This window comes from Trachemys scripta, chromosome 16 (genome assembly GCF_013100865.1).
Source record: "Trachemys scripta elegans isolate TJP31775 chromosome 16, CAS_Tse_1.0, whole genome shotgun sequence".
Taxonomy (NCBI): Eukaryota; Metazoa; Chordata; order Testudines; family Emydidae; genus Trachemys; species Trachemys scripta.
The window spans coordinates 18,098,611-18,123,447 of record NC_048313.1 but is presented as its reverse complement, the minus strand read 5'-3'; the positions used below and the strand labels follow the sequence as shown (position 1 = coordinate 18,123,447).

Genomic DNA, 24,837 nt, shown 5'->3' with positions numbered 1-24,837 from the left:
ATAATACAACAAAAAATATCATATTGCCTCTATATAAATCCATGGTACGCCCACACCTTGAATACTGCGTGCAGATGTGGTCGCCCCATCTCAAAACAGATATATTGGAATTGGAAAAGGTTCAGAAAAGGGCAACAAAAATTATTAGGGGTATGGAACAGCTGCCGTATGAGGAGAGATTAATAAGACTGGGACTTTTCAGCTTGGAAAAGAGGCAACTAAGGGGGGATATGATAGGGGTCTATAAAATCATGAATGGTCTAGAGAAAGTAAATAAGGTAGTGTTATTTACTCCTTCTCATAACACAAGAACTAGGGGGCACCAAATAAAATTAATAGGCAGCAGATTTAAAACAAACAAAAGGAAGCATTTTTTCACACAACGCAGAGTCAACCTGTGGAACTCCTTGCCAGAGGATGTTGTGAAGGCCAAGACTATAACAGGGTTCAAAAAAGAACTAGATAAATTCATGGAGGATAGGTCCATCAATGGCTATTAGCCAGGATGGGCAAGGATGGTGTCCTTAGCTTCTGTTTGCCAGAAACTGGGAATGGGCGACAGGGAATGGATCATTTGATGATTACCTGTTCCGTTTGTTCCCTCTGGGGCCCCTGGCCTTGGCTGCTGATCCTGGGCTAGATGGACCTTTGGTATGACCCAGTATGGCCATTGTTATGGTTTTTATCCATGGACCAGTGCCGGTCCCTGAGATCTCCCTGACAGAACTTAGGAAGGCAACAAGCTGGTCCCTGTTATCAAAAAGGCTGAGAAACACTGCGCTAGATCATCTTCCTCTAAGCACGTGTTTAAACCCATTCTTATTCAGCAAGGTGCTGCAGTCCTGCTGACGTCAAAGGGAATTAAACATGTGCTTAAGTGCTTTGCTAAACAGGGATGGGCTTAGGCATACTTTGCTGAATCAGCATCTTACTGTCCTGTTTGATGAGAGTAGCTTTAGAAAAGAAAAGAAGAAAAAAAAACCAAGATGAACTCACTAGTAGAAGGTAAGGTGGTCGAGTTGGCTGTGCATGTGGATGGGGTAGGTCACCCCCAGCTTAATCAGTTTCTCTAGAGCTTCGTAGATGAAAATGATACAGATCAGAGAAGCAAATGCTTCTTCAGTAAAGCGAGTGATGTAGCATACTAGGGAGCTGGAGTCTGTTGCCACAAGGACGATGCACAGGAAAGCAGTCCACAGTCCAATGCTGGTTCTCAGGGAAAGGTAGGAGAGTGAGTAGTCTCTGCAAAAAGGAGCCAGGGACAAGCGCCAAAGGTCAGAATAAGCAAACAGGTGCACAGTTTTCAGTGAACGGCACAGGAAATTGGGAAGGATTTTATTCATGCATTAAGACTCTTATGAGGACCAATTAAGTGCATCACTGCTCTCCAGGCGAACAACCACCAATCAAGGGTGTAGACCAGGCAGAGAAGAGCTCAAATCTATTATTATTATTTATTAATCAACCTAGCAGTGGCCCAATTAAGCCAGGCACTGTAAACTTCTATGTTAAAATTTCAGTCCTTGCCCTGAAGAGCTCACAGTCTTCAAACACACACATGCATAACATTAAGAATGTATAATCCTTAAATTCGATGGGACTAGTTACTACGGCTGGTAGGAAATTTTCCATCCCAAAAAAACCAATTTCTATTGATAGTTTCTTTAGAAATTTTTTTTTGGATGGAAAATTTCCTACCAGCCATAGTAACTAGTCCCATTGAATTTAAGGATTATACATTCGGATTTCCAATGAATTATTTTTTATTGAAAGTGTCTGCTTTCTGCAGAAAAACTAAATGCTTGGAAAGCAAAATATGTCAGCCAAAAAATGAAATATTTCACTTTGTGGACAAAGTTTTTCAGTATTCAAATTTCTACCCAAAAATCAATATTCTCTAGGGGGGGGACACCACTTTTTCCATCAGCTCTATTAGATATATGCTTAAAGTTAAGCATGTGCATACGTGTTTCCAGGATCCAGACCTAAAAGACAGGACATAAGAAGTGGAAGAGACAAGCATTTGGGGATGGGGGCTAGGAACTTGAGAATGTGCGTAACTTTAAGCATATGAGCAACACATTCATGGCTCATGAAAGTCCGTGTATTGTTCACTGTTCCAATTTTTATTAAATCTATTCACACTATTCCACTCTTACACCATCACTCGTGAAAGCAGCAATGTTTTATTTCCAAGGAGGAAATAAAACTGCATCTTACATTTGCGGGTTTTTTTTAAATACACATTTTCCCTGCTATTCTTTTAATCTGCCACCTGGCCACATGCATCAATTCTGTACATTCTAAAGAGCACACGGCCTTACTTGCAGAACTTGAACAAAATCTTTTCAAACACCAGCACCGGTCCAGTGCTTCCTAAGATAGTGAGGGGTTGTCCAGCGAACAGAGAGTATACAACTCCAGTCATCGAGGCACCAAATAAGGATTCTATTGCGCTCTGAAGTTAAAAACAAACAAGCAAGCAACAGATAAATGTTCCTCCATCTTTAAGTTTTATACACATTGGGTCTGAATCTCATTTAGGTGGGCGTAAACTATATTCACACCATTTTAAGCTGAGTCTACACTGCCAGAGCGTTGTACAGGACCTTAATGGAGAATTCATGCGATTTTTTTCAAAAGAGACTAACACCCGGCCAGATTTTTAATGGGAATCTGGCACCCAAATCCCTTAGTTGGTTTGAAAATCCCAATTTGCGTCTCTTTGCTTGCATTTTACATGACTAAACAGCAATAAGCATATGGGTGTAGTACTAAGGGACTTCAGTCAGTGACCGAGGAGATCCTTCCCAGTCCTATATTCCTTTTGATGGAACTAAATACGCTGCCTCAGTTTTCCCATCTGTACAATGGAGATAATGAGAACGCCCTCTTTTGTAAAGCACTTTGAGAGCTACTGATGAAAAGTGCCAGATAAGAGCTAGGGATGAGTATTGTTTATGGATTGCAATGTATTGGATTTAGTGAGTAAAATCTGCAAATGCCTCTTCCTTCCTTAAGATTTTATACCATTCTGGGGGTTCTGGACTCCAGCCCACGACTGCAAAATGCTGCCATATAAAAGAACACGTGCACAGTATTGAATGAAAATGGCGTGGGCTCATGGCACACTCTTGCCAACCTTTACATAAATACACAACCTGTGGGGGTGTGGGGAGATAGTCACACTGGCAAAGACAAGCTGAGGAGTTGTACGGGCTAACGCAGCGCAATGGGAAACCAAATTACTAGAGACTTTGGACTTGTGCTCACAGCGGCTAGTCCCTGCTGCCCCTCCTATTGCAACAGCTACACTCGATTTTTAGCACACTAGTTCAATTGGAGCTAGCACGGATATACCTCCTCCAACCAGAATCTACACCTCCAGCTCCAGATAAGTGTAGATGTACCCTGAGAGTTTTACACAGACACCCATCACCTTCTATCTATGCCTCCCATCCTACCTACGGCAGGATCTTAATTTTAAATAGCAATCACTCCGCCAGGTTAGTGTTATTCACCTATCCAAACGGAGCGGGCTGCCCCGTGGAATAACAGCTTTGAAAATGTAACCTTGAAAGCTACTCTTTGTTAGCCTGCCCGAAGCATAAGCAGCACATGCCATGGAATGCCATGGGGCAGAGGCTTTGCGGATGTGAATTAATACGGTTCCACGAAATCAGTCAGTGTTGCCAACTCTCATGAGTTTATCACGAGCCTCATGATATTTGGTGGGGTTTCTTAAAGCCCCAGCTCCCGGAGTCAAGTGATTACGCCAGAATCTCAGCTTTCATTGAAACAAAAATTAAATTCCTAGACTGCCTGGTTGTGGAGAAAACCTGCCCCCTAAAGCCTCAACTAGCAGAAGGCAAATCAATAGAACTCAAAACATATTAGCAGCAGTGAAATGCAATGCTGATTGCTCTTGGTGTTCTCTGATGTAGCTTGTTCTCCTGGGAATCGTACACTATGCATTAGAAAAAAATATTCTTACTATTTGTCCATCAGTCGCTTCTCCAAGCAGCCCCCCAAAGGTAATCACGGGGGACATGCAGGCACAGTATAGAAAGAGGAAAGACGCCAAGCACTGCAAGCTCAGAGCGTCCCTGAAGTCACTCCAGAACCAAGGAGCTTTTCGTTTCACATCCATGATCAAACCACCAAAGAGCCTGCAAAAAAGAAAAGAAAATGATATTTTTTCCCCCTATTGGAGACAACAATGGCAGATTTTCTTTTTTAAACAAGAGACAAGCAATGCTGTCTTGTAAATTCTCTATGTTGCAAGCCACCCTACACCTTGCTCTGACACTATTCATAATGAAATGATGCCTCGCTCCAATGCTTTTCATCAGACCTTAAAGCGCTTTACACAGGAGGGAAGTGTCAGTAACCTCATTTAAAGATGGGGAAACTGAGGCACATAGCGAGGAACTGACTTGCCCGAAGTCACCCAACAAGCCAATAATAATGAGGAGTTCCAGTGTTGTTCAAATAATTGTTTTCATCCCACAGCAAGAGAAATCGGGATACAACAACGCCCCTGGTTGTGATTAAACCTAGGATCCCTACATCTTAAAGCATAAGCTGCTACTGCTTGACCTAAAGAACCAGCCGTTAGGATGGAAAGATAGGTAGGTACGATAGCCTGGTGGATAGGCCACTAGTCTAGGGGGAAAGAACCGCACTCGATCCCCAGCTCAGCCAGAAAACATCCTGCGTGACGGTGGATAAGTCACCTAAGGTATCCTGCATCTCATTTCCCCATCTGGAATATGGCGACAGTCCTTCTCTGCCTAGCAGAGATGCTGGGAAGATAAAACCCATTAGTCATTGGGATATACTCAGATACTACACTAAAGGGGGTCATATAAGCATGGAAGCCCAGGGACAGTTGCAGGACCTCTCTACATGGTCTAGCCACTAGAGGGAAACAAAGAGCCACATCAGGCTAATGCGAGTTGCCCCTAAGTTTTGCTCCTCCTTCCCCCGTGGAAAATTTTGACAAAAAAATGATTTTTCCCCCTTTTTTGATTAAAAAAATTCTGAGAAAAATCTCAGCTTTCCTGTGAAATATTGAAATCCTAAGTATTTTTATTTTAAAAGTGCCTCATGGGCATTGTAGTTCAGCTACGTTATGTTCTCATTCTCCTATAGAGGCCCGGCACTCTCGCAGGCCTGCATCTCCCATGCTACAACACCACCCCGAATTGCTATGATGCAGCCACGCTCCTCAAAAGGGGGAGAAAGTGGTGCATCATGGGAGATGAAGTCCAACCAGAAAGCTCCAGCCAGAAAGGAGACTGGCAGCATAAGCCACCCAAACTACAACTCCCACGAGGCACCATCTTGAAAGGAAATATTTTGGTTTTCAGGTACAATATTTAGGTTTTCAATTTGGTGCCAAAAAGTCAATGTTTTCCCTTAAGAAAACCTTCCCATTTTCCAACCAGCTCTATTGTCAAGGCTTATATTCTTCCTTTAATCATTATAATATAATATATGGAGATATACCTATCTCATAGAGCTGGAAGGGACCCTGAAAGGTCATCAAGTCCAGCCCCCTGCCTTCACTAGCAGGATGAAGTACTGATTTTGCCCCAGATCCCTAAGTGGCCCCCTCAAGGATTGAACTCACAACCCTGGGTTTAGGAGGCCAATGCTCAAACCACTGAGCTATCTCTCCCCCCACCCTGGTGGTATCTGACTCAAATTAAGGCTCTTTATCCAAATGTTCCTACCTACAGCTATGCGAGATACGGTGCATTACTGGTCATAAACCACGTTGCCTGGTGCAGGAAACACACTGTCTTTACTAAGCAGTCCTCTTCAGCGATTCTTGTAGTTTGTGTTTGTTAAGAGCTCCACTGAGTTACACAACAAGCTTGATTGGTCCTACAAAATCCAGGAACTACTCTACTTAGACTGGAGCATCATCATATACACCTTATCTATTAACCAATTGATAACGAATTAACTAATTAGTTGATAACTAATTGATAACTATATAAACTAATATACTACACCTCTCAATTTTAGAGTGGTCTCAGGACAAGCATTGACCCACATCGATAAATTTTTCCTCCCCATAAGCCCATTTCCGAAACAAAATATTTTCATTTTTCAATTGAAAAGGACTTTTTGTTTAGAAATGTCCTTTACTTTTATTTTTAAGACATTCACATGTGTGAAAAAAATTGCTTCAACTTAAACAAAACACTTCATTCAACCCAAAATTAATGTTCTAGACTTTTCAATTTGCCAAAAAAAAAAATTGTGCCAACTTGAAACCTTTTTAGCCCTGACTTTAAAAAAAAATTATTATTTATTTGTATTCTCTTAGCATGTCAGACCCCCTGTTGCGCAAGGTGCTGTACAAACACAACAAAAAGACAGGTGACAGCCAACCAAAAAAAAATCCATTATTCGCAAAGCTCTAGGGTGAACTTTAAGGAGAGGCAGATGAATGTTAAATCTTGCCGCACTAACCTTCCCGTTCGTTCAAGTTCGGGTCCACTGTGCTGTTCTGGCTCAGTATGGCAAGCCGTGCCATTAGGGACACCTGGCATCTTCCTCTTGTCCTGTTAAAACAGAAACACAAGAGCGAGATCTTTGTGGTGTTTGCCTCTAGATCCCAGGCATCTGATTGTAAGACACTCTTCCGTGCTTAGTGGAGTGTGCAGGAACTGGGTCGTATTCCCTGGGTACATGTATATACTGCTGCTCTGGTAGGTTCTGGTGGCTTCTGCCATAACAGAAAGGCCCACTAGAGAGCTACCAAACTATTTAAAGGGGTACTACCCAATTCCTATACACTACACTAAGGCCTTGGTCTTACAAACACTGATGCATGCAGTTAATTTTATGCTGTCAATGGCGCTACACACACAAGTAAAGTGATACTCATGCGTAAGCAGTGGCGGATTAGTCATAGGCCCAGGGACCCCAGCCAATCGGGGGACCCCGGAAAAATGGGTACCCCCCATGCCCCGACCCCGCTCCCGCCACCCGCCCGGCACTCCTATGGGGAGCGGGGTTGGGGCACGGTGGCTTGCCCCGCTCTGCCCGCCCAGTGCTCCTGCCAGGGAGCTGGGGAAGCCCCTGCGTCCTGATCCCGCTCCCCAGCAGGAGTGTTGGGTGGGCAGGGGAAGCCCCCACGCCCCGACCCTATTTCTTCGGCAGGAGAAGCTCTCCTGCCGACATACCGCTGTGCGCACAAGCGGTTATGTCAGTGTAATTTACGTCGCTCAGGGGAGTAGCTTATTCACACTGTTTCTTTCACATTCCATTTTACCCAGGGTGATCAGCCGTCCTGACATTAGGGGCTTTGTCTGTGCCCTGGTCTACGCTGAGGGGTGGGGAGAGGGGGATCGATCTAAGTTATGCAACTTCAGCTACGTGAATAATGTAGCTGAAGTCGACGTACTTAGATCAACTTACTGTGGTGTCTTCACTGCGATGAGTCAACTGCCGCTGCTCCCCCATTGACTCTGTCTGCGCCTCTCACAGCACTGGAGTACAGGAGTCGACGGGACAGGGCTCGGGGGCCGATTTAAAATCAATCCCCGCGGGATCGATCGCTGCCCGCCGATCCGGCAGGTAGTGTAGACATACCCTTAGATATGCAACTAAACCTTCATTCCCCGAAAATAAAAATTGGGAAAAAGTCCCAATTTTTTGCACTTGTTATCTGGTCACCCTAATTGTCTCCAGGGCAGCATTAGGACCTTGCCAATCACATCTCTACATTGAAACATCCAGCCTCATTAAGAAACTCTGCTGCAATTACTTACTGGTTTCTGTTCTTTTCTTCTGACTTGCATACAGTGCTCTGCCATCAATTACACAACCAGATACAGAATTAAACAGCCCCAAACTCCCGCTGCACAAATGAACCCCTACCTGACTTTGTACTAACAGATACACTTTGCACCAGGCATAAAAGATGAACACAACCAGTTTATTTTGGACTGGTTTTTAGATCCAGAGCTGAGGGTCTCTCATACAGAACAGTGTTCCACCAGCCCCTCTCTTTGGAATCCAGCCTGGCCGTTTCTGCTATCTAAGTACTTATACGGCCAACATTACTGTAGTAGAGACAGCTCATGGTGTCCGACACCATCAGGGGGTCGAGAGACATTTATACGGAACACATCCCAGGACACCGTCAAAACCACATTGAGTAATCGAGACCGCCGACCAGGGAAATCACCCACTTCCTTCCCTGACGAACCGAGGGACGCACCCCACCCATGTACTTATCCGCTACACCGATATTGACTTGGACTCTTTATACATTCCATGGGTGGCGTACCCGAGCCCACTTATCCACTGACCCTCTAAAAACTCCCGCACCCCAATCTGGGTCTATGCTGGTTATGTGAAATGTATGTATTTCTTCATCCTTGTAACCGATCCCTGTAATCCCTCACAACTCAAGCCTGACCCCAGATGTACAGTACCTTCCCTCTTAACTTCTGTATATTTAATTTCAAACATTAACTTTAATAAAATTTTTAAATCTGCATGTCTCACAATCTTTCCTGTATTTATCCTCACAACCCCTCTGTGAGCTAATGAAGTGCTCTGATCAGGGCTTGGTGTTTGTCACGGAGGTCACAGGAAGTCACAGAATTCTGCAGCAGCCAGTGTGGCTGACCCCAGGGCTGCCCAAGCAGCTGGCCCCAGGGACCACCCGAGCAACAGCCGATGCAGCTGGTCCTGGAGACCGCCTGAGCAGCGGTCCCGGGGTGGCCGGAGCAGCGGCTGGTCCCCTGGGGGGCTCCCCCCACGGTGGTGACCAGAACAGCCGCTGGCTACCCCCTGGCCGCACGCCCCCCGGGACTCCCCTGTGCAGCTGGTGCCATGGGCCCCCAGGCCTCTCCTCGCAGCAGCTGGTGCTGTGTGCTTCCCCCTGGCAGCGACGCCCCCAAGATTCAATCAGGGGTATTTATGGTATAAGTCATGGACAGGTCACAGGCTGTGATTGTTTGTTTCTCGTCCATGACTTTTACTAAAAATACCCATGATTAAGTCGTAGCCTTAGCTATGATCCCTATTTTAGAGACGGGGAAACTGAGGCAGAGAGAGGGGAAGTGACTTGCCCCAAGCGTGGGTGACAGTTGCAGAGCCATGAACAAAACCTAGGTCCCATCCTGTGCTCTGTCCAGTATGACATGCTGCTTCACAGGGGTCTCATTTGTACAGTTCCTGCTCATACATCCCCATCAGCCATTCTAGTCTCTCTCTCATTCTGGAAGTGAAAAATATTACCTACCTGGGAAGGTACATTTTTCGGTGGTTCAATTCTAATCGATGGATCCCATTCTCCAGGAGGCAATACCGTCACCTGATCCAGGAATTCATCAATACCAGCTACAAGGTCACCACGGTCTTTGGCTTTATAAGCAACGTCATGGAAAATCTACAAATAAGAGAGTAAGGTTTAGGCATGCTTAGTTTAGGAAGGGGAAACTGAGGCACAGAAAGCTGGCGTGGCCTGCCTTTGGGGGGTTAGACTAGATGACCCTTGCAGTCCCTTCTAACCCTATGATTCCATGTTGCACAGCAGGTCAGAGACAGAGCAGGGAACTAAAAACAGTTCTCCTGAATCCCAGTCGAGTGCTTTATCCACTAGATTGCACTGCCTTGCTTGAGTAATAACAAAAAGATAATAATAATGGGCCAGATTGTCAAGTGCTAGTTGACTAGAGCTGGTCAGAGAATGAGGTTTATTCCCAGAGAAAATTTCAAGAGCTCAGTGAAAAAAAAAATATTTTGATTCTGAAATGCCACCGATTTGCCTCATGGGAATTGTAGTGTGGTTGCCTCATGCTCCCATTGTCCTGTAAAAGCCAGGTTCTCTGGTCAGACTACATCTCCCATGATGCACCATGGCCTCCCCTCTTGGACAATCACTGGCAGTGGTGCATCATGGGAGGTGTAGTCTGCCTGGGGAACCCAGCACATAGAGGAGAATGGGAGCCTGAGGTGCTTGAACTACACGTCCCATGAGGCATTGCAGTGGCATTTCAGAGTCAAAATATTTCAGAATTTGGCTGTTATATTTCAACTTTTAACTAAAATATTTCCACTTTCAGACATTCAGTTTTTCAACGAAATCTCAGAATTTTCCTCAGAACACACTTTTTGTAAAACATTTTGTTTTGTTGAAATTACACTCAACCTTCCATCAAAAAACAGTTTCAATGGAAAATTTTCAGACAGCCTATTTGTCACCCACAATCAGGGCCATTATGCAGAGTTGTTGAAAAGCCGGATGCTTATTTTGACGCCTAAATGGGGGCTGAGCTATTTTGCAAATGTGGATTTTGACTGCTGCTGGGGAAGAGAACAAACTTCCCTAGTGTTACACACCCATCCTGATCTCATTCTTCATCTTATCCGTCTGGAAACAGACAGTACAACATGCCCTTAAATCCTGGGCTGAAAGACAGAATGATTTAGAAGAGGGCAGAAAACAAGGAAACGCAAAGGAGAAGAGCTGAAATGGTCACTTGTGCAATACCGTACCTCATCTGTCATGAGGGTGGCCATTGACCTGCCAATCTCATGGTACTGTTGTGCTTTCCCTTCTGGTCCCAACAAGATAAATAAGAACCTGGACACAGAAAACAGAAAAAAAAATGCCTTTATTAAATGGTGGTAAAGAGCAAAAAGAAACCGCCTGAAGTTTCCAAAGGGATCCGCACAATAAATCAGCTTCAATGGGAGTTAGCACACAATGCTCATGGACTTGCAATGGGAGTTAGGGCTGGTCTACACTGGGGGAGATCGATCTAAGATACGCAACTTCAGCTACGCTATTCACGTAGCTGAAGTCGAAGTAACTTAGTTCGATTTACCTGTCCGTCCTCACGACGGCAAGTCGATTGCCGCGGCTCCCCTGTCGACTCTGCTTACTCCTCCTGCTGAGGTGGGCTATGGGCGTCAATTCGGGGATTGATTTATCGCGTCTAGATGAGACGCGATAAATCAATCCCCGATAGATCGATTACTACCCGCCAATCCGGCGGGTAGTGTAGACGTGGCCTTAGGCACATTAATGCCTCTGAAAAGCTCTCCCTTTAAGTGTATTGCTTCTGTAAAAACTTCACTTCACCCACTGGGTGGAGTTCATTCGGAACCCGTACCCGTGCACTAAGCTAATAAAAGGCATAAGAGAAAAGCTGGCCTGAGTGTACTGGGACTTTCCATAGAATTTTTTTTATCTGATTTGAATATATATACATAATTTAATTTAATTTTTTTAATATTTTTTAATTTTAAAAAAAAAGGTAAAGTGTTTTTTAACATCCTTACCTCGTTGGGATCGGGACTTCCGTCATGCCTGAGAGAAGGACGGCTGGCGTCAGACGCACAAACGCCACCATGGGACGAAGGAGGAAATCCAACTCTCCCACTAGAACGTTGGAAGCTTCTGCTCCGGTAGGAATTTTCTTCATGAAATGAAGCTCCGCCTAGTTATGAAGAAATAATTTTTAGACAATTAGGAGTCACTCCTCCAGATCAACAACTGCACCTTCGAGGCCTGCTCTCTACACAGGTGTTATATCGGTTTAATTATTCTGGTTGGAAGGGGTGCTTTTCTACTGAAATCATTAAATCGATACAACCGTAGCGCGGATGCAGTTGTACTGTTATAAAGGTGCCTTAGGACTTGTTTCCATGGGAAAGTTTTTTCTGTATAATCTAAGGAGAAGAGATGAGCTAATATTTGATATTATGTTCGGGGTGAGGAGGGGAGGCAAACCAAAAAAAATCTGAAACAAAATTCAGTTCAGTTCCTATCAAAAACTAAACGTTTTTTATATTTTTTTAATGAAACGAAGAAAAAAAAATCATTTCGGTCAAAGAAAACTTTTTGGTTGATCTGAAACTAATAGTTTCGTTTCATTTTGGGTCAACCAAAAATGTTTTGTTCAACCCAAAATGAAAGTCTTTGGGGGTACTTTTGTTTTGGGACATTTGGGGGTATTTTGACTTTTTTTGAAAAAATTTTTTGTTTCTGTTGAAACTATTTGCCAAATTCAACTCAAATTTGTGAAGAGCGTCACCACCTGGAAAAATGGCAAATTTACTATTTTTCAAAAAACCTTCACCTGGCTCTAACAACGAGTGAATTTAAATCTATATAGTTATTCCAGTATAACCTCCCATGTGGAATAAGCATCACACGTCAATGGTTGATCTCAGTGGACAAATGGTTAAGGCAATATGGCCCTACCCAAGGGCCAAACCAAGTTGTAAGAACTCATGAACAGATTTTCAAGTTCTCAGAAACCACAATTAGGATCTGATTTTCAAAATAACTCAGCTCCCATTTAAGCATCTAAATAAGGATGTCTGTCAAAGCACTGAGCGCTAGACCTGTGCAAATAATCAATTTTTTGGTTTGCTGGCCAAACCAGAAAAAATTGGGAGCAAATAATTGTTTCGGGTCACATGAAATATTTTGTTCAACCTGAAAGAAACTTTTTGTTTCATTTTTTGGAACTGAGGTAAAATTCAAAAGGAAAAGTTGTTTCCAATCAAAATGAATCAGTCAGAAAATGTCAAAACCAAAAAATTTGATTTTTTTTCCATTTTTTCCCCAACTGAAACATTTCAGCAAATTCAATACAAATACACAAAAGGTTTCAGACAACCCAAATCTGTATTTTTTTAGCCAAAAAAAGTTTTGACTAAAAAATGTCACCAATTCCTACTTCGCCCCCATTATGAAATTTATGACCAGTTTTTTCAAGCGGGCTCCTCACCCAGTATGCTGAGCTCTCGAAACATCTGGCCCCATCGAATTATGCACATTGCTTGTATTTACCTTGACTGACACAGCCACACGTAGCATCTCACCTTGCTTAAATCCATAGGACTAGTGTCGTGGGTCACTCCGTTTTTAATTTCTAGACTGGTAGTGCCAGGTTGAGGAGACAGCGTGTGCATTGCTAAAAGAAAAAGATAACAGAAAGCCAAAGGAAGCATGTTTCCTCTGTACCAATTGTGGCAAACACACACTGTTGCAGGACAGTAGTTAGTACTATGTGATGTACTGACCAGCATTGTATTTGCATGAATGCTAAGTAATCACACACTGCTCCCATTAGCTAAAAGGACACTAGAGCAAACATATTAATAGCTTTTGAGCTGCCCAAGACCAGCTCCTTCTCCCAAGGTCCCGTAATGAAAAACCAAAATAACTAAAGAGAAATAAAGAAAATAAAACCCTTATAGAAACTTCCTCCCAATTTCCCTGAGTCCCATTACAAGAAGTCTTCTTATTTTGGGGCGTCTTGATAAGTGATAGCTTCATGCGTTTTACAGAATCACCTCTTATTTCTAATACATGTTAAAGGCTATAGTTTCACTGCAGGAAAAGGTGTATTTTTTACGAGACCTGGGTAGTTTTGACGTCAGTGTAGCTATTTGAGGTTAGCTGTATACCCCTCACCTAAAGTGCATCGTCTCCACTAAGATTTTACATTGATACTTATCAAAGGGGTAGCCGTGTTAGTCTGTACCCACAAAAACAACAAGGAGTCCAGTGGCACCGTAAAGACTAACATAAGCTTTTCGTGGGTTGCATCTGAAGAAGTGGGTTTTTTACCCATCAATGCTTATGCCCAAATAAATCTGTTAGTCTTTACTGATACTTATGACACAGCGATCAGCATTGCATGAACACCAAGGACTCAAAACTACCATGCAGTGCTTGAAATTGAAACAGAGCATTTTGTTTGGCCTGAAATAAGGTGGGTTTCTTTTTTTACTTTTTTGCTTTGCAAAAATTGCAAAATATTTCATTTTGCAGGAGGGTGACCAGATGTCCCGATTTTATAGGGACAGTCCCGATTTTTGGGTCTTTTTCTTATATAGGCTCGTATTACCCCCCACCCCCATCCCGATTTTTCACATTTGCCGTCTGGTCACCCTATTTTGCAGTCAACCCACAATGATTTTTTTAATCATGATGTAAAAAACCAACGCCGTTTTTTTCCAGTGAAGTCATAGATAACTCAGCTGGGACTTGTGCTCCTAGGTGATTTAGGCCTTTTGGAAAATCCCACCTCAAAGGGTCAGGCTGTCTGAAGGCGCGACCCAGAAATCCTCACCCGTTTTGTCTAGTAAGTGTGGATCCGACTGCTTCTTGCTGACGTCAGTGAAAGAGCGGACAATCGGAAGGAGGTTGTTCCTCTTCTTCTCGTTCTGGTGGTGATGCTTTTTTAAGAGGGCATCCCGGACACTCTCTCTCATTCTTTCATCAAACTCACTGCTTGGTTCCTGCTGATCCAGGATCATATCTGTGGGGGGGAGGGGAAGCAATTCTCTAGCTTGCAAAAAGTGCAGATTGTGTCCCTGATGAATGTCCATGTGCTAAATGTACAAGCCAATAGGAAGGGTGGAACAGTGATTAGGGCGCTATTCTAGGACTGAATTTGTGTACCTGCTCTGCCACACACTTGCTGTGTGACCTTGGGCAAGTCTCTCTATGCCTCAGTTACACCTGTAAAATGGGCTAATAGCATTACTCTACCTACCAGGGGGAGTTCTGAGGATAAATGCATTAAGGAATGGGAGGTGCTCAGAAAACAGCAGTATATGTACCGTAGACAGAACTAAACATGCCCTCAAACTATTCTTATTTAGCTCTGTGCTGAGAAAGACTTCATGGCCACAGCAATCACTGAATTACACTTCCACAATGTCCCCATATGATGGGGAGGTAGTGGAATCTCTTTCCTTAGAGATTTTTAAGGTCAGGCTTGACAAAGCCCTGGCTGGGATGATTTAGTTGGGAATTGGTCCTGCTTTGAGCAGGGGATTGGACTAGATACCTCCTGAGGTCCCTTCCATCCCTGATATTCTATGATTCTATGAAGGACTATCCCCATTTCACTCATGGGGAAAACGGAGGTACCACACAGATTAAGTGCCCCCTTCAAGCCCTTGCCTGAGCTGAGAATTAAACCTTTCCCCTTTGTTTCCTGGTGAAGATTCCCAAGATCATCCTTCCCCTCTGCAAACCACCCCCTCGTGTTCGTATTGCAGTCGTGCTGACAGCATGCTTTCCAAACACCGAGGAAGAGAGAGGGTGAGACTGTAACTTCGGTGGAGCCCGGACTCACTCCAAGAACCACTACAGCCCCAGACAGCCAGCAAACAGCGGTGGGACAAAACCTGTGATCGTCTCAACCCACGATGAGCCGGGAATAAGCACGCCTCCTAGGAGAGCGTTACTACTGCCAGACGGAAGAGCCAACCAATGCCGACGCGATCTTATTTAGGGAGACATTGTAGCATTGTTAATACGTCTTTGGGTATGCCAGCGCAGCTGCTGGGAATGTATTTCCTAGCATGGATAGACAGACACACGCTGGTTCTGCTCGAGTTAGCGTGCTAAAAGTAGCAGCGTGGCCATGGTGGCACGCGCAGTGACTCTGGCTAGCCATCTGAGTACATACCCAGGGGATAGGGCTTTTACTCAGACAGCTAACTCAAGCAGAGCTAGCACACGTGTGTCTAACCATGCAGAGAAGCACACTCCCAGCCACTGTGTAAACATATCCTTTGTCTTTCAACGAAGGCAGGGATTTTTCTGTGCTAAAAAGTCCCTGCGAAACGATTATTCACTGCTGAGCTAATGCAGTTATTATTCCCCATCCTCAGTAATGCAGTTTTCTTTCCTGATTGCATTGCTCTACACATTTAACCAAATTATAACCAGTCTATAACTGGCTTCCCTGAGATTTCTTGGATAATTGACTGTAACTGGCAGTGCTCGGGGAGGAATGTGCTAAGAACGGATCTGACATCACCAGACCTTGGAAGAGTTTGAATGGAGACCTGCCAGTCAAAAATAATTTCTACAAAGCTGCTTCCTCAATTACCCTCAATTATCTCCTCAACAGAAATGTATTACTTGGCCATCTGCCAAAGGAACCCTGGCTTTGAAAGTTAGGTCTTGTCTACATATTGCAAAATAAAGTAGGGACTGAATATAAAGTGCAATAGCTATTCTATGTGGACACGCCTATTCCACAGTAAGGTTTTATCTACATGGGGAGTTATTCCAAACTGACTATTCTGATTTATTCTGAATCGTCTCAATCCACTTTGGAAATGGATTAAGGTAATGCGGAATTAGGATTGGTCCACATATGAAACCCAATCCAAAATAAGATTGGGGCATGAATTTAAAGAGGATTAACTATTCCTGATTATCTTCATGTGTGGATGCTCTTACCCCAGAGTAAGAATGCAATATTCTGAATTATTTATAATGTACTTATCTTAATCCAAACTATTTGAATTAAACTAATAAAAGTGTCCACTCATGGCTAATTAAACTAATAAAAGTGTTCAATCAGGAATAGTTATTACACTTTAAATTTATACCTTACTTTATTCCGGATTAATTTTCATGTGTACGCAAATGCTAAGAGTGCCTTTTTGCAGTTTAGCTTAATCCATTTTCAAAGAGGATTAAATTAAACCAGATACAAGCACCCTTGGTGTGGAATAAAAGTGTCCACATGGGGAGTTAGAATAGCTATCCTGCAATAGCTATTCTGGACTGTTTTCCTATGTAGATAAGCCCTTAAAGAACTTGCATAGTTCACACAGATTCCCACATCTTAAAACGTTTTTTGCCGCCCCAAGCACGGCAGGCAGGCAGCTTTTGGCAGCGCGCCTGCGGGCGGTCCACTGGTCACGTGGATTCGGCGGTATGCCTGCGGGAGGTCTGCCGGTCCCGCGGCTTCGGCGTACCCACCGCCGAAGACACAGGACTGGGACCTCCCGCAGGCATGCTGCCGAAAGCCGCCTGCCTGCCGCCCTCACAGCGACTGGCAGGCTGCCNGTGTCCACATGGGGAGTTAGAATAGCTATCCTGCAATAGCTATTCTGGACTGTTTTCCTGTGTAGATAAGCCCTTAAAGGACTTGCATAGTTCACACAGATTCCCACGTCTTAAAACGTTTTTTGCCGTCCCAAGCACAGCAGGCAGGCAGCTTTCGGCAGCACGCCTGCGGGTGGTCCACTGGTCACGTGGATTCAGTAGCATGCCTGCGGGAGGTCTGCCGGTCCCGCGGCTTCCGCGTACCCGCCGCCGAATTGCCGCCAAAGACACAGGGCCGGGACCTCCCGCAGGCATGCTGCTGAAAGCCGCCTGACTGCCGCCCTCACAGCAACTGGCAGGCTGCCCCCCGTGGATGGCCGCCCCAAGCACAAGCTTGCTGCGCTGGTGCCTGGAGCTGCCCCTGCTTAAAACAGAATAAATTTAGGTTACTTATTTGTAACAAATAGTTTATTCAATGAATTTTACCTCTTTTTCTGACCCCAAATGGTCCAGACATACACTTCTAGTACAACAATAGCATGTTAACCTATTAGACTCATTTCTGTTATCTGAAGTTATTCTCCAGATTATTTCTCTGAATAATGGTAGGTCTGTAAAACATGAGAGAATTTGATATTTGAAAGGTGCACTCTTTTGATTGTCACATGGTCTGTTTCTGGACCTTGATTAGATGAATGTAATCAGGATTTCAGGGTGGAAAAATCATGATTCCAAATCTAAAGTTCGGTTTCTGTGCATATTCTAATATATTTGCTTAACATTTGCTGTTTTGATGACATCCCTACCGAGGATTTTGCAGGAACAAACATGGTGCAAAGAGAATTTATTTCATTCAAAAACGCACAAGGATATTCCCCGAAGCTTTTTTCTCCGACATGACACAGCTGATCGCTCAGTAGAGCAGTACCTGCAATTTCCTCGATGCTGTTGGCGCACATATCCAGAAGGACAGTCCCGTTCATGATGCAACTCCTCAGCTCAAAGAGGCTGTGTAATGAAAGTGTCGCTACATAGGGCTTGCTCCAGCGTTCTCCTCCATCCTCCACGTCCTCTTCGAACTTCAGCCACCTGGAAGCACGGCAAACCAAACACCAATAAATACCGGCAGCGACCAGTTCCCGTGAAAAGACTCTTAAGCAGGTGTGGCAGAGATACGGAGCTGTGTATGAAATCTACCCCATAGACAACTCAATTAACGGTTCAAAGCTGGAGAAGGGAAGATGATCAAGTGCACGTTTTGTTTTTTTAAGCAGCTGATACAAAAATTTTCACCAGATCTAAGCGTGTGCTGAAGGGTCTATTTTATATTTATTTTACATAGGGCACATCAGCTGCTGGGATTGGACGACAGGGGATGGGTCACTTGATGGTTGCCCTGTTCTGTTCATTTACTTTGAAGCATCAAGCATTAGCCACTGTCAGATGAAAGGATACTGGGCTAGATGGACCATTGTTCTGATCTAGTCTGACCATTCTCCTCTTCTTAGTATAGTGCACAAACGCCTCAATCTTTAAAGCATTTGTCCTCGCAACATCCATGCCTTTCTATCTTATATGGTGCCCATTATCCTAGTACATAAGCACCTCTCAGTCTTTAATGTATTTAGCCTCCCAAGCCCCTGTGATGCAGGGCATCGCTACCGTCCCCATTTTACAGATGGGAAACTGAGGCAGAAAGAGACTAAGTGACTTGCCCAAGGTCACACAACAAGCCTGTCTCAGAGCAGGGATATGAACCCGGGTCTCCCATGTGTCCGGGCTAACACACTGATCACTGGACCATCCTGCCTCCCCACGTCTGTATATCAACATGCCTGCCTTTGATTCTTCCACATGCTGTTATTACATAGGAGGTGCATGAAAACGCAGAGGTGCTGTGCTATATACAAGGGATCTGCATCATATCTTCCTCCCCCACCTCTTTACCAAGTCACACTCTGGAAGTGACAGACTATGAAAGCCCCGTCTAGCAGCAGCATCTCTTCTTCAAGCAGGTGGTATCATTGGGCAGCACCTCAAGGAAATGGTCCCAAAAACACAGCCTGATGGGAGGTCATGAAAACACATTCAGTTTCATTGAGCCGGTGGGGTATATAGCTTTGTGTCACCTGGCCGTTTCCTTCCATTCGGCATCTTCTCCTTCTTTCACACAGATTTCATCCAGCTCTGTGAACAAATCATGGGGAACGTGCTCCTCGTCCTCCTCCATACCAAGGATAAACTGAACTCGCTGAGACGGGGTGTCTAATTAACAAACAGTTAAAGAGGCATCTGCTGTGACCAGGTTACGCCATTAAAGAAATGCCACATTTAAGAGGAAGAGGTTGCTCATGGTTATATGTATCAAATAGAAACATCACGCCAAAGATACTTGGTTTCAAACCAACCCACATGTCAGAAGCCAAATATAAAATTCATAGGCACCGACTTCATGGCTGGAGCACCCACAGAAAAAAAAATAGTGGGTGCTCAGGACCCATCGGTGGCCCAGCCAATCAGCTCCTCTCCCTCCCCCCGCAGCACCTCCAGTCCGCTGCAGATCAGCTATTCAGCGGTGCGCAGGAGGCACTGGGGGGAGAAGGGGTGGGGCGAGGCGCTTGGGGGAAGGGGTGGAACGGGGTGGGAAAGGGCAGGGTCGGCCCTTGGGGGACTGGGTGGAGTGGGGGCAGGGCCTGGGGCAGAGCGTGAGTCAATCACCCCCTGGGAAATTAGAAAGTCAGCGCCTGGGATAAAATTTGTATTAGATTTGTAAAAAATTGAATTATTTGGAACATGAGCTCTTTGGGGCAGAGATTCTTGTTCTATGTTTGTACAGCACTAGCACAACAGGGTTCTAGCTCACGACTGGAACGTCCAGACGCTACCGGCATAGCAAAATAATTAATAATAATAAAAGGAGAAGAAGTAGAAGGAAAAATTCGAAACATTTGATTTACAGGCGTTTTAAATAAATGCAGGTGCCGAGCAAGTACAAATCTGGGACAAAGATACTATCACATCTCCAAAAAGAGGGCCCACATTTACATGATGTTGTTTGCATGAGACATTACAGCAAATAGATTTACATAAAACACAACGGAATAAAGCCCTGGTGTTTAGTATTGTCATGGCAACACCTCAAATTCCCTATTGAGTTTGGTCCTAAATACATCATAATGTTAGTGACCTTTCAGTTAATGCCGCTGTCTTTTCCACTAATTCATACGTCCCCATCTCACCTCACCCCTACTCCTGGAGTATCAAATGAAAGATACTGGAGGTAATTGGCCCGCGCTACTCAGCACTGGCAAGACCTCAGCGGGAGTATTGCGTCCAGTTCTGGGCGCTGCACTTTAAGAAAAATGTGGACAAATTGGAAAGAGCCCAGAGAAGAGCAACGAAAATGATAAAAGATTAGAAAATGTGACGTATGAGGAAAGGTTAAAAAAAATGGCTACGTTTAGTCTTGAGAAAAGAAGACTGGTTGGGAGCGGGGACATGATAGCAGTTTTCAAATATGTTAAGGGTTGTTAGAAAGAGGACAGCAATCAATTGTTCTCCACATCCACTGAAGGTAGAACAAGAAGTAATTGGCTTAATCTGCAGCAAAGGAAATGTAGGTTAGATATTAGGAAAAACTTTCTAACTATTCAAGGAGGATAGTTACGTACTGGAATAGATTTCCAAGGCAGGTTGTGGAATCCCAGTTATTGGAGGGTTTTTAAGAACAGGTTAGACAAACACCTGACAGGGTATATGTGATCCTGCCTCAGTACGAAGGCCTGGACTTCAGGACCTCTCGAGGTCCCTTCTAGTCCTACCTTTCTGTGAGTCTATTATTATAAATGTATTTTGCAGATTAAAAATCCCCCAAAGAAAAGAACAGAGCCAAAAACAAGTCATAAGATAACACGACCGTTCCCAGCTTTCGCTTGGATAACTTTGCTTGTATGCTGCATGTTTCTCTTCCACCTTTCCTCTGCCTTGTCTATTTCAACTGAAAGCTTCTTTATGACAGGGACCGCTGCTTGCTATGTGTCTGTATCACACCTAGCATAATGGGGCCCCAATCCTAGTAGGGGTCCTCTGGGTGCTTCCCCTACAAATAATAAATGCTGATCATAAACTGAATTACTAGGAGTAAATTCTTGGCCCTCGTGAAGCGAACGGCAAAAGCTCCCACTCACTTCAGTGGAGCCAGGATCTCCCCTCTTAATTTCGTACACGCTAACTAGCACAAGTTTGGCTCTAACTATTTCAGAGCGAATAAAAAATTCAGATGTTGCTTTCACTGGGGTGAGATTGGGCAATGAACTTTCAAAGCCCAGTGCTCCATGTTAGCCCAAGAAGAGCAACGCCAGGCAATTTACCAACTCTTGTGGTGCATACTCCATCCTGGATAACTCTTAAATCAAGACTCTGGGTTTTTCTAACTAATCTGTTCTAAGAATTCTTTTGGGGAAGATCTCTCGCCTGTGTTATACAGGAGGTCATGCTAGATGATCATCATGGTCCCTTCTGGCATCGGAATCGATGGATCTACTAAAAAATATTTATTCCCATTACTTACATAAGTTATGCTTCCATCATTAAACGCATGCTATGTTCCCATCATACGTTAGCCTGAGGTTTTATTTACCATGAGATTCCTGCTCTTCTTCTTGAATGGCTCCCTTCGCTCGGTCTCGTTTCCTATGTTTTTGGCCATGATTCCTGTGATGTCTGTGGCTTTGTCTCACCAAAGGCATCCGTACCCCAACGTACAGCGTTCTGTGCCCTGGAACAAGGCGGAAGCATATTAGTCTGTGTCACTCTTAGCCCCACAGTGCCTGATAAGAGGAATGGTGCTCATGGTATAACATTGCTGTTCATGTAGCTGCGCTTCATAACTTATAATGTTCAAAGTCAGTAAAAAAAAAAATCACTTTAGTCAGTGTATCTCAAACTGGGGTCCGCGAGGGTACTCCAGGGGGTCTGCAGGCCCCGCTGATCAACTCCTCCCCATCCCTCCCAGAGCCTCCTGCACGCTCGGAACAGGCCCTGCTGATCAACAGCTGTTCAGCGGCATGCAGGAGGCGCTGGGAAGGAGGGGGGACCGGGCCTGCTCAGGGGAGGGGCGGAAAGAGGAGGGGAGGAGGAGGGGCCAGGGGGGAGTGGGGCTGGGAAGAGGTGAGGCAGCGGTGAGGACTTGGGGGAAGAGGTGGAGTGGGGGCAGGGTCTGTGGATAAGAGGGAGGCTTGAGGCGCCACAAAAAAAATTTAAATCAAAATGGGGATCCTCGGGTTACTAAAGTGTGAGAACCGCTGACTTAGGTCATACAATGATAGAGTTAAGCAAAAAAAATCAGAATTTCATTCCAGTGGGAAATTCCAATATTTCAGCTTCTGTTTTCATCATGAATCAGGAAAGAAAAAGTGAAATATCAAAAGTTTTCATGGACCAAATCTTTCAGGAACATTTTGATTTGGAAACATCCGTTCCAAGGCGGTTCAGCATTCGTCACTGACAGAGTTGGCAGACGACCCAAAAACTGGCAGGGTGGTAAATAATGAAGAGAACAGGCCACTGATTCAAAGAGATTGCGTGGTAAACTGCATTTTCACACAGCTACATGCACATTTATATACCTGGGGACAAAGAACACAGGCCATGCTTACAGGATGGGGGGCTCTATCCTGGGAAGCAGTGACTCTGAAAAGGATTTGCGAGTCATGGTGGATAATCAGCTGCACATGAGCTCCCAGTGTGACTCTGTGCCCAAAAGAGCTAATGCAAACTTGGGACGCATAAACAGGGGAATCTCAAGTAGGTGGAGAGAGGTTATTTTACCTGTTTTTGGCAGTGGTGCCAGCCATGAGCCCCCCAAACCTGGAGCACCCCAAATCTCTCATCCCCAGGCCCACCTCAGAGCCTGCGCCCCCAGCTGGAGCCCTCACCCCCCCACACACCCCAACCCACAGTCTCTTCCCACACCCTGAACCCCTCATCCCTGGCCCCACCCCAGAGCCTGCACACACACCCAGCCCAGAGCCCATACCCCCTTCTGCACCCCAAACCCCTACCTCAACCTGCAGCCCCCTCATGCACACCAAACCCCTCATCCCTGGCCCCACCTCAGAGCCCACATCCCCAGCCCAGAGCCCTCACCCTCCCTCAACCCGCAGCCCCCTCCTGCACTCCGAATCCCTCAGCCCCATCCCCCAGCCTGGAGCCCCCTCCTGAACCCTAAACCCCTCATCCCCAGCCCCACTCCAGAGCTTGCACCCCCAGCTGGAGCTCAAACCCCCTCCCATACCCTGAACCCCTCATTTCTGGTCCCACTCCAGAGCCCGTACCCTCAGTTAGAGCCCTCACCCCCCTCCCGCACCCCAACCCCTACCCCAGCCCAGTGAAAGTGAGTGAGAGTGGGGGAGAGTGAGCCACCGAGGGAGGGGGAATGTAGTGAGCAGGGGCGGGGACTCAATAAAGGGTGGGGCAGGGGGAGGGGTCTCAGGGAAGGGGCAGGGCTAGGGCTTTCGGTTTTGTGCATCACAGGTCTCCGGCCTGTGTTACACAGGACGTCAGACAACATGATCACAACAGACCCTTCTGGCCTCGGAATCTATGAATCTATAAACTGCATCTCCCTGTGGGGCCCCAATGGGAGACATCGTTCAGTTACCGGCTCCCCAATCTGACTACATCTCCCATGATGCACTTACACTACGCAGCTTGGTCAGAGGGCAGACCACTATGCATCATGGGAGATGGAGTCTGGCAAGTTGATAGGGTAGAATGGGGGCATGAGGCACCAAAACCGCACCTCCCAGAAGGCACTGGGGTGCCAAAGTTTAAAGTCAAACTGACTCAAAACTAAACATTTTGATTCAATTCAACAAGCTGAAATGATCTGATTCAGGTAGAACTGATCTGAAACACAATGCTTCATTTAGATGAACCCAACAGAAAATCAGAAAACATTAGCAAAATTCAAATTTTGATTGTGCAGAAACTGCATTTTCTGTGGAAAATATTTTTCCACAGAAAATTCCCAACCAGGTCTATGATAGGAAAGTTTGTGTATGAATCAAGAGTGTCAAACATACAAATCTAGCCTCCTAATTCTTTAGTCTGGACTGACAAGGTGTTGTTTGCCTTTAAACTAGGTTTATTTTGGTTTATGTTAGGCCAACTGGAAACAGGTTAAAGCTAAAGCTACCGGTTTTGGGCAGCCCCATGCCTCCGGACCCTGTGCCGCCGGCCGGGCACTTCCCCTCCCGGGCTCCGGGGGCGCAGGGTCCGGAGGCATGGGGGCTGCCCAAAGCCGGAAGCTTTAGCTTTAACCTGTTTCCAGTTGGCCTAACATAAACCAAAATAAACCTAGTTTAAAGGCAAACAACACCTTGTCAGTCCAGACTAAAGAATTAGGAGGCTAGATTTGTATGTTTGACACTCTTGATTCATACACAAACTTTCCTATCATAGACCTGGTTGGGAATTTTCTGTGGAAAAATATTTTCCACAGAAAATGCAGTTTCTGCACAATCAAAATTTGAATTTTGCTAATGTTTTCTGATTTTCTGTTGGGTTCATCTAAATGAAGCATTGTGTTTCAGATCAGTTCTACTTGAATCAGATCATTTCAGCTTGTTGAATTGAATCAAAATGTTTAGTTCTGAGTCAGTTCGACTTTAAACTTTGGCACCCCAGTGCCTTCTGGGAGGTGCAGTTTTGGTGCCTCATGCCCCCATTCTACCCTATCAACTTGCCAGACTCCATCTCCCATGATGCATAGTGGTCTGCCCTCTGACCAAGCTGCATAGTGTAAGTGCATCATGGGAGATGTAGTCAAATTGGGGAGCCGGTAACTGAACGATGTCTCCCATTGGGGCCCCACAGGGAGATGCAGTTTATAGATTCATAGATTCCGAGGCCAGAAAGGTCTGTTGTGATCATGTTGTCTGACGTCCTGTGTAACACAGGCCGGAGACCTGTGATGCACAAAA

General features: G+C 45.1%; 1 protein-coding gene across 1 annotated transcript in view; it reads right to left on the bottom strand.

Moving 5' to 3' along the window:
- SLC4A8 (solute carrier family 4 member 8) overlaps positions 1-21,630 on the bottom strand; it is a 42,851-nt gene extending 21,221 nt beyond the window's left edge. The window contains exons 1-12 of the mRNA XM_034792841.1: positions 21,492-21,630; positions 18,982-19,117; positions 17,781-17,941; positions 14,127-14,315; positions 12,871-12,962; positions 11,320-11,477; positions 10,531-10,618; positions 9,275-9,421; positions 6,487-6,578; positions 3,995-4,169; positions 2,325-2,458; positions 997-1,242 (exon numbers count right to left, since the gene is read on the bottom strand). Coding sequence (XP_034648732.1) covers positions 997-1,242; positions 2,325-2,458; positions 3,995-4,169; positions 6,487-6,578; positions 9,275-9,421; positions 10,531-10,618; positions 11,320-11,477; positions 12,871-12,962; positions 14,127-14,315; positions 17,781-17,941; positions 18,982-19,117; positions 21,492-21,600 — 1,727 coding nt within the window. The 5' untranslated portion in view covers positions 21,601-21,630. The remainder of the gene's footprint in view (positions 1-996; positions 1,243-2,324; positions 2,459-3,994; positions 4,170-6,486; positions 6,579-9,274; positions 9,422-10,530; positions 10,619-11,319; positions 11,478-12,870; positions 12,963-14,126; positions 14,316-17,780; positions 17,942-18,981; positions 19,118-21,491) is intronic.
- Positions 21,631-24,837: the final 3,207 nt, after the last annotated feature.